This window comes from Lipomyces tetrasporus (assembly GCF_029532465.1).
Source record: "Lipomyces tetrasporus strain NRRL Y-64009 chromosome Unknown POJ06scaffold_7, whole genome shotgun sequence".
NCBI lineage: Eukaryota > Fungi > Ascomycota > Lipomycetes > Lipomycetales > Lipomycetaceae > Lipomyces > Lipomyces tetrasporus.
The window spans coordinates 513,775-522,666 of NW_026611602.1; the positions used below are offsets into that span (position 1 = coordinate 513,775).

Sequence of the window (8,892 nt, forward strand, 5' to 3'; positions counted from 1 at the left end):
TAGGTTGAACCCGTTGTGTTTTGATATAAGATACCCAAGTTCACGACGGCGTCGACAGCCACTCCCAGGCGCCAGTACCGATGAAGATGTACAATCCCATGATGTAGGAAGCGTCGATGAGCTCTCAGGAGACGAAGAATTATATAGGCACAGCCGGACAATTCAACCGATAGTAAGTCTGGTACGTCGTCTTTAAGTAAACCATTGTCATATCAATGCTGATTTGTCTTCAGCTGACGATCTGTCAACTTCGGTCACGCTTTCACACACTTTCGCACGGCCGACCGACCAGTGAGAAATTATCAATTATTGGAAGGCTATTTCTATACTTACGAATGATACAGCTACGGCTGTCGTCCGCCGACACGGAGAATATTCGGTGGCTTTTATTCAAAGTCATGCACAATCTTGATGACGTTGGAATTTTACTAGTAAGATTCCCTAGATCGCAGCTCACTCACTCCACAGATGCAGGAAGCTCATCAATGACTGCACCGGACTATGCCCTATGAAATATGACTGCGGCCCCAAGAAGCCGTGTGTGTGTTATTTCGGAGAGTACGAAGGCTGCACAGAGTGTCCGAAATGTGGTGGTAGACGTTTTATCCAAGGTTCGAAGAAGCCCGACAAGCCGCTCACCTATATTCCACTTGAGCGAAGGATACGCGCTATATTTAGTCAGCTGCATCTATCTAAAATGGTTCAGGAATATTCAGCGGAAGTCATGTTGAAATATGTGAATGTCACTCTGGCAGATTTTGGAATGTCGACGTTGTGAAAAGACTTCGGGCAGAGGGGTTTTTAAATGACACAACCGAGATAGCATTGGCACTGTCGATTGATCGGAGTGCAAGTAGTGAAGCAAAGTCACACCAGACGTGGCCTATAATGGAAGTCATCATGAACCTTCCACCTTCCAGGCGATACAACAAAGAAACCACGCTTCTCACCCGAACGGCTTTCGCTCGCTCGCATGTAAAGAGAATCTGCATTGTATCAATGTAACTACTCCCCTCTTGCCACAGGTACTGCCTTGTCTTGCTGAGAAGGCGTCGCAGTAAGTGACCAAGTGGCTTGGTTCTCGCCATCTTGGACCCATTCCTGCAACGCCCCGTGTACGTAGACGAAGGGTTCCGTGCGCACTAAGAGTCTGAATTTGGTTAGTGTCATTGCATCAACGCGGACTAGCAGGCATGAAAGTATAGTAGAACAATTTGGGGCCGGGATGGAGGCGAGAGGGCAAGTAGAGATCTCAAGGGGGACGTGCAGCAGCGGGGATTAGGCGGAGATATTAATACCACACGAGAGACACAGAAGCTAGAAATAGACAAGAACAGGAATCCAGACCGCGGTATGGGTGATGCGACGCAGCAAGTTCGCGATCGCGGCGGGTGTGATTTGTTATAAGGGATATTGCCAGTAGTAGCGCGCCAGATTGCGCCCTAACCCCATTCTGCCCAGAGCGTTTCGCGAACTCGCTCTGATCGGCAGCGAGCTTCCTTGTTCGGCCTGTTGTTACATGCTCGTCCGCGCTCTTTTAACAGCCCGCCAATATATACTAAACGTGGGAACATTCCTGGTCCTATCTTTCCAGCCTATAAGCCCCGCAAGGAAGTGGTGCTTGTACGTGATATATACGTCAAATCCAGAACTATCCAAACCCATTAACAAGAAAGCCAAACCCTGCGCGAACATATAAATGTGAAACATTGCCATTCATGTATAGAAAGGTGAATATCTACTAGACATGAGAAGGAACTGCAGCGATGAAATTATCAACTCGTGCTGCAGGCACGGCTGAACGAGTCTCGTTCTTCTGAGCTCTAAATTATCAGGTTGCAGTCACCAATGAATTGGTCAGTAGATCTCGGTAGAGCAGCCGTCTTTGCAACCTTTTACTTCAAGTGGTTGCGACTTGTACGCAGGGACAATTGGGCCGTCCAAGGACAGCCGCTGACGCGAAGTAAAGAGAAATAGCGGGAGCGTCGGCGTATGGTCTCGTAGAACAAAGGTTTGGCATGAATGTGGCCGTCATCGCGATAGACGAGACGGAGGGAGAACTCAGGGAACAGATTTCTGGACGGAGGGTCGCTCGAATGGCGATGGATCCGAACGGGATGAATACGTCGACATGTGACGGGCACAGGCAGGTTCGCCCCTGGGCCGAAAAATGCCAAATGGTTGCTTAGTTATATCGCCTCAGTGGCAGTTTGTCAGACTCAAGCGTTATGATGTTGATCGGCATATGGGCCAACTCTTCAAGCTCCAAGAAGCAGATACTGCAATACCCGCGACCGTTATGGTCTGTGAGCACGTCTGGTCGACTAAGTGCCCAACGTAGCTGGAGCGAGCGGTGGAATCTAGTGTGGTGCTTCCGGCCACTAATTAGTTTGCTTTGTCGTGCACGATACAGGTTCGGCACTCTGGTCGAATACCGCGCAAGTGAGCGGTCGAGTGGAGGCTGATCGATGTGCATGAGTGGTTCGAGAGTGTGGAGAGCCATCAGACCTGGCTCCTCCCTCATGGATACGAGAGTCAGCCCTGGCTGTTCGGTCGCGCCGGTCTTGAGCGCGGGGAATATCACTCCAGAATTCCTCATTAAGGCGCGAATCAATCTCAGATTGCAGGACCGCGGACAATGGCAGGGCCCTCGACTCATTGTATTACCTACTACGGCGCCACCACGACGCGAAAACTAAGTACGTTACTTTAGTTTACTGCGGAATTTGACTTTCCTCAACATGCGAATCAAAGACATCCAGTTAATGCGTGCTTTAGGGCGAATTTCGAGCTCATGTCGATCACTTGTGGGGCAGATTGTCTGTTGCCATTTCCGGATATCTGATTGTAATTTTGTAAAATAGCCTGGCCCGGACTACATGTACTCATCTGCTCTGTCTGTCACCATGTCCGTCCCATAGAGGCTATCTCAGCCATCGAGTCTAAAGGGTTGGCGCGAAAAGATGCCCGCCGCAAGCACAACTCTGAAGTCCAATAGCCACCAGACTAGAACAGTGCGGGTCTACAACACTGCATGGTCATTGTCATGGTTATGATCATGGACCGTGGACCATGGACCAGAGGCCAAGTACATATGGCATCGCAGGTGACAACGCGAATGGCGTAAATGGCACAGTCCCGGCGGAAAGTCTGAAGCTCCGGTGCAATGGCCCAGAGCGGGTTTCCTAGTCGGACCAAGATCAACCTATGCTTTCGGCTAGAGGGCTCTATTGGTTGGCAAGGCTCACCCGAACCGACTTAGAAACGGTTGTTTCTAAGAATTTTCGTGGTTTGCGGGTACAGTACGCCATGTAATTATAATCAGCATCATTCAAGATTCACACGTCCCGGGAATAAACGACTCAGTCGCAGAAACAGGAAGAGTTAATATATTGGCAGTCAAAGTTGGTTATACAATCTAGTACGTAGATCTGATGACGAGGCAATGAGCCGCATGTTTAGCATTGTTCCGCCTGATTTCGATGGCCAAAATTTAGTGGTTTGTTAAGAATGTGTAGTTCGTGGAAGTCATATCTTCAGTCGTCCTGTGACAGGCGTTCCACACTCCTAGAAGGTTCGTGTTTCGCGACAGTCGTCCAAAGATGGCGAGCTCTCAGGGCTAGGGTACAAATGTCGGCGGCTGTAGGTGTAAGTAATGAACCACACAACCAAGTAATAGTAAAGCGAGCACTTTGTGGCATGTCTGATTGTCTTTCCGAGTGCAGGTGTTAGCGCAGCTCTCATCGGACCTGTTCTGGCGCCTCGGAGAATCAAAAGAGTGATCCGGAACCGTTGATGCGGATCGCGTCATTGTTGTGGGGTCGTTGCCAGCATGGAAACGGCTGGCCAAGGTGGCGAGTCCAAGTACGCAATTCACTGTGCGGGTGATCCCACGGGGCCACCCCTCATACCGTGGTTCGTTAGTTGGTGCTGACGTGTGTTGCCCGATTCTACAGATGTCGTAAGAAAAAGCAACGAACTTTTGCCAGGCGAGGGTCCTCATTAGCTCGGTTGTCGGCAGATGCCCAGAAGGTCCATGCAGGATTAACGATGAACGTTCACGACTTCGGCTACATGGATTAGATTCTGTACTGATGATTTGGACAAGGCAAGCCCGACGGACTAGTCATTCCTCCGTCTTTGGGTTTAGGGGCACGTGGACCCTATCGGGGTCGGGATTGTGCGTGCCGCGAAGGTTATCGGCACGTGACAGAAATTGTTGGGCATTTGAGCCTTGGCTGACAGGTGCTCGAGTCACAAGGGTAATTAATGATTGGGACTGGGGCATTTGGACCAGTCACATCGGTCCGAGACATTGCGGGACAATGCAGACGGTTTCCCTAGTAGAGCGGGCAGGATGAATGGTCATTGTAAATGTTCCAAGGTGCTGTTCCGTCCACGACGTAAATACATGTACAGATATATAAGCGGACCCAGTCACGTCGTCGACCGCACAAGTCCAACTCGGTTTTCACTAGAAATCCGGCTTTTAGCTAGACCGAGCAGCGGCGGTCCCACTAGATTGATTGTCCGCGTTACGCAGAGAACAGACATCTGTATCTGACCCGCCATCAGTCTCGGCCTCGCCTCGACACACGTCCACAGATCAGCTGCCGCCGCCCGCTTGCCGCCCGTTGCAAGTATAGATAGCAGACGACAGCTGTTTGCCGGGAGTATTCGTGCAGTTCGAGAACGAGGGCTGCGGCGCTTAGCTTTTAAGGAAAATCGACTGTCTGGAGAGGGCCAAACTTTTTGCGCACTCAACTGTTCGCAGCAAGGCACGTGCTTTCGCGCGAGTGCTGGCTTCTAGAAATCCGAAGAGCATCCGGCGCCAAGGGAGAATCCGGCCGATCGCTGCCGCAATGGGTTAGGACATGATCTCCATTGTGCGGCGCAAGGCTGTGCCTGTCTGAGATCTGTTCAGTCAGGCCCATTGATGTATATCACTGTATGGCAGAACTGCTACCTAATGCGACTTGCTCCAAAATGCTACTGGCGGCAAACTATAATCTTTGTCGTCATCGTCGTATTTTGGGAAAATATTATCCTCTTGCCGTTACCCCGCTCTCTGCTCCTCGGCCGTTGCACCGTGGCGATTTTCTCGGATTCGTCTGGTCTTTCCTCGTGCTGTTGCCGCGCGCTGCGGCAGGACAAGTGCGGCCACGTGTCAGAACAACCCAATATATGCGCGTGCGCCGTGGTGTATTATTTTTTAGTGTTATTGCGAGAGCCATTAGAAGTTGAACGCTGAAGAACTGGAAGAGAGGGTAGACATTAGACGCTTGGCTAGTGCAGGACTAGTGAAGCCTAAACTCCGCGAAAAATAACAGGGTAGCGGGGTTCGCAGAAGTTGACTGTCTCATGTTCTGGCGTACTGGTATTAGGCCGTAGAGGATATGCCACAACAGTCCACTTCTGCAGACGACCAGAGTGCTATTCTGTAGTCGATTTGAGAACCCCTCCCCACCCCCCCCCCCCAGCAAGTCTAATTGCCGTCTATAGGCGTATGCCCATCTTGCCCTTACGCCAGTCCTTTCCTTCTTCACTCACCTCTACCCTGCTCCAAGTCTCACTATGAGTTCTATCGCTCCTTCCCAATGCTTCACTGTGTTGCCGACTCGCGCCAATTCGAAAGCGTCTCTGCCATCACCACGAAGGCACAACTCAGCAGCCTCGGGAACCATGACTACGCCTGGCAAGTGCGTCAAGAAAGCTCCTCGATCCCGTAACGGGTGCTGGACCTGTCGAGTACGATTACTTTTCTACGTATACAGCAAACTGAGCGTTAATATCGTTTCTTAGAATCGCAAGGTCAAGTGCGACGAAGCCCAACCGAAGTGCAACCCTTGCGCACGTCTCGGAATCGTCTGCGACTATACTCGACGACTCAGCTACAAGGACGATACACCTAGAGTCTTGAGGAAGTTAGCGAAATTCATCGACACGGCCGGATGTCCTGTGTACGATTGTAAGTCTTCGCAAGGAATGTTCGACAGTAGGGCTTCATCTAATGTAGTGCAGCAACCGCGAAGCCAATATTCAGTCCATACCACCCTCACCGTTGGCGGGACTATGAGGAGGAGCACGACAATGGCTTTGTAGTCCTCTGTGTCAGCGACTATGCCGACCACATTTCGAGCGCGTCTGATGCAGATTGCAGAAACTCCCGTGCCGACGGTCTAGAATACGGCTATAGCGACGGATCTGATGACGACGTGGATGACGATGACAGCGAAGAATACTCAGTTAAATCTTGCCACAACACACAAAAGCCATTCAGGGCCCAGTCGGATCTTAAGGATATCACCGAGAGCAGTCAACTTAGGCCCCGACATGTGGAACCGACAGTTGGAGACTTGGAACAAGTCAATTTCGCGAACACATCCGGCGTCAAAACTGCCCCGGGCAGCCCGCACCAGCCTATGCAGCCCGCGTTAGTTATGTCAAATTTCAACGTCTCTTGCAGCCATTGCCATGCCCAACGATATAGCAGCTCTTCATTGTCCGGGGGCGAAAGCGCTGATTGGTGCTATAACGGAAGCCCGCAAGACCAGACGCACTCGTTCAATTTACAGTCAGGTACCGTCATTACACCTAGTCCGTTGTCGTCTTGTGCAAGTCGGTCATGGCCGACAGCGTCGGCCTCTGACCCATACCACTGGGACGCGACAATCTCGATTGCGAGCGAGCCGGCGGAGGTCGTGGTGCTCGACGTGATGGTCAGTCACTCTCCGCAGACTGCGTATTGGGGCCATCCGCCCTACCAGCTGCATTACCGGACGCAAGCTCTGGATCAGGCTCACTACGATCAATGCAAGTCAGAGTCAGAAGCCCTTGAGGGTCTAGTGACGGACGACGGTAGCGGCATGCTCTGCCATCTTGGGACCCTTTCGGCTCATTGAGAGGAACGACACAAATCTCCGCGAGTACTACGTAGAAAGCCTCAAGTAGGAATCCCTGCCCACATCCTTCGCCGGCCACCAGTTGTGCCTGCCCGCTGTCCCTCATCGTTCGGCCGCCAATCGAGCTTCTCGATCTGAAGATCAAACAGTCTCTTGCGCCCAAATATATTTCACTCGTTACATACATACACCGCACGTGTACATTTGACTTGCGTCAGACAAAAGTATGTTGTTCATCATTTGGGTTCGTCGGTCGCGGTTTTCCTATAGTTACGATATTTTAATTACGTTTGCATTTTCCCTCATTTTGGCGTCTTGACTCGGCTTGTATGAAGATGTTCAAGTATTGCGTACTTTGATTTTCCTTGCTTGATAATTGCTCTGGCTGGTACAGAAATTGTCCTATATATGCGACACAGCGATTACGGTGTTACGTTTGTATATCTCACAACCATACTGTTTCATTTTCGGGCTGAATGCTCATTTCTTGGGTTTTGCAAATGCCACTTTTAGAGGAAAGCTGTTTAGCCCTGCTACCTGTAGATCACTTGAAAGGATGATATGATTCGCATTTTCGCTGATGAGCATTTGTGATACAATCAAATCGGAAGCGATTAAGCGTTTGTTTGTCGACTTCACAAGATCAGGTTGCCTAACCACCTGAGATGTAGTGGTTTTCCACGCAAAATCAGTTTTATTCCTGACCGAAGCCGGCTTAGATAGTGCCTGCTGCTATACTTTCTCATGTTCCCAATAAAGGCGATTTCCAGAATTTCACCACCAATCTGAGAACATTCTGACAGTGCGAAACAGATCAGCGGACAGTGGAAAGCGATTGTAAATCGCCGCGGCAACGATTTGTAAAGTGTCTCCGCAGAGACTTCTCCTACATGCTGTGCGAGCTGCTCCTCTCAGAAAATTTGAACCCTTGTAAAGATGTTAACTGACTTAACTGAACTTTTTAGCCCTACCAAATTTTACTGAATATATACAAAATTAGAAACGCAATTTGTTCACGGCGAGGACCGTGATGCAAGGATATGTCCGGGTGGCTGTTGTGAGTCCACCGAAGGCCTAACTACAATTCTCAAGAATGCATGCTCTTCATCATTCGTCCGTCCATGTCATGAACCATCCGAAGTCGAGTCAGCAACAGTGGCTATTCAGGCGGACCTTGCGGTTGAGGCTGCCCACCTCTCTCCTCTCGTAACGTGAGAAACAGCCAAAACTGGAGCACGACTTCAACAAAACTCAGCGCGAATACCAGAGAGTTCGATATCGCGATGTTAGATTCAGGCGCAAAGTATGCAAACCCGCTAACCGTAAATGCAAGCATCAACCTAAAGGGGACTACACATTCCCACAACGGCGTTAGACTTTATACATCTCCTAGCAAACCATCAAGAATATAGAGCAGTCCCCACGTGCATCGTCGTCGGGTTTACAGATTGTAAACCGCAAAAGGTGGAATAGAAGTTTAAATATGGCTTTTACGCACCAGCTACTTCTAGGAACCTCGGATTCGGTGCAAGGATTGTCGCGAGATCTGAAATGCCGACATAGAGAAGGAGGATGGCGACGACGCCAACTGCAGGATCATCTTCTTTAAATTCCGCGTCAGGCTATAGCTGGCGTAATTAGGGCATATAATAACATAGCCGAGCATGCCACAGAGATTGGAATCGGAAAAGAATCACAAGTGCGGGCATTGACGTGAAGAGTACTTACCAAGCTCATTGCGCGACCCAGAATAAAGACAAAGCCATGACCAGACACCGCCGCCGGATTCGTCAGTAACTTGTACACAATCGCGTTTAGAAACGTAAAGTGCAAAACGCAGATATTCTTAGATGACAGAATCATATTGGACTGCGAAATACACGCGTTGTTGGAGTGCCAATGGAATAAGCGAACTGCATGTGGTCAAGAGCCGTTGTCAGCTTAACTTATGACCGGGTAACTTGCTCCAAAAAAAGCTAACGGCACCTTG

At 50.0% G+C, this 8,892-nt stretch overlaps 2 protein-coding genes across 2 annotated transcripts; one reads left to right on the forward strand and one right to left on the reverse strand.

Annotated features, from left to right (window-relative positions):
- Positions 1-5,574: 5,574 nt before the first annotated feature.
- POJ06DRAFT_269247 (uncharacterized protein) lies at positions 5,575-6,902 on the forward strand (the record flags this gene model as incomplete). Its single annotated transcript, XM_056189361.1, has 3 exons — positions 5,575-5,748; positions 5,803-5,968; positions 6,022-6,902. 3 exons carry the CDS (start codon positions 5,575-5,577, stop codon positions 6,900-6,902), a joined length of 1,221 nt encoding a protein of 406 aa, XP_056042631.1.
- A 1,490-nt stretch (positions 6,903-8,392) lies between these two features.
- Positions 8,393-8,765, reverse strand: POJ06DRAFT_269248 (increased loss of mitochondrial DNA protein 1; the record flags this gene model as incomplete). Its single annotated transcript, XM_056189362.1, has 2 exons — positions 8,393-8,524; positions 8,631-8,765. 2 exons carry the CDS (start codon positions 8,763-8,765, stop codon positions 8,393-8,395), a joined length of 267 nt encoding a protein of 88 aa, XP_056042632.1.
- Positions 8,766-8,892: the final 127 nt, after the last annotated feature.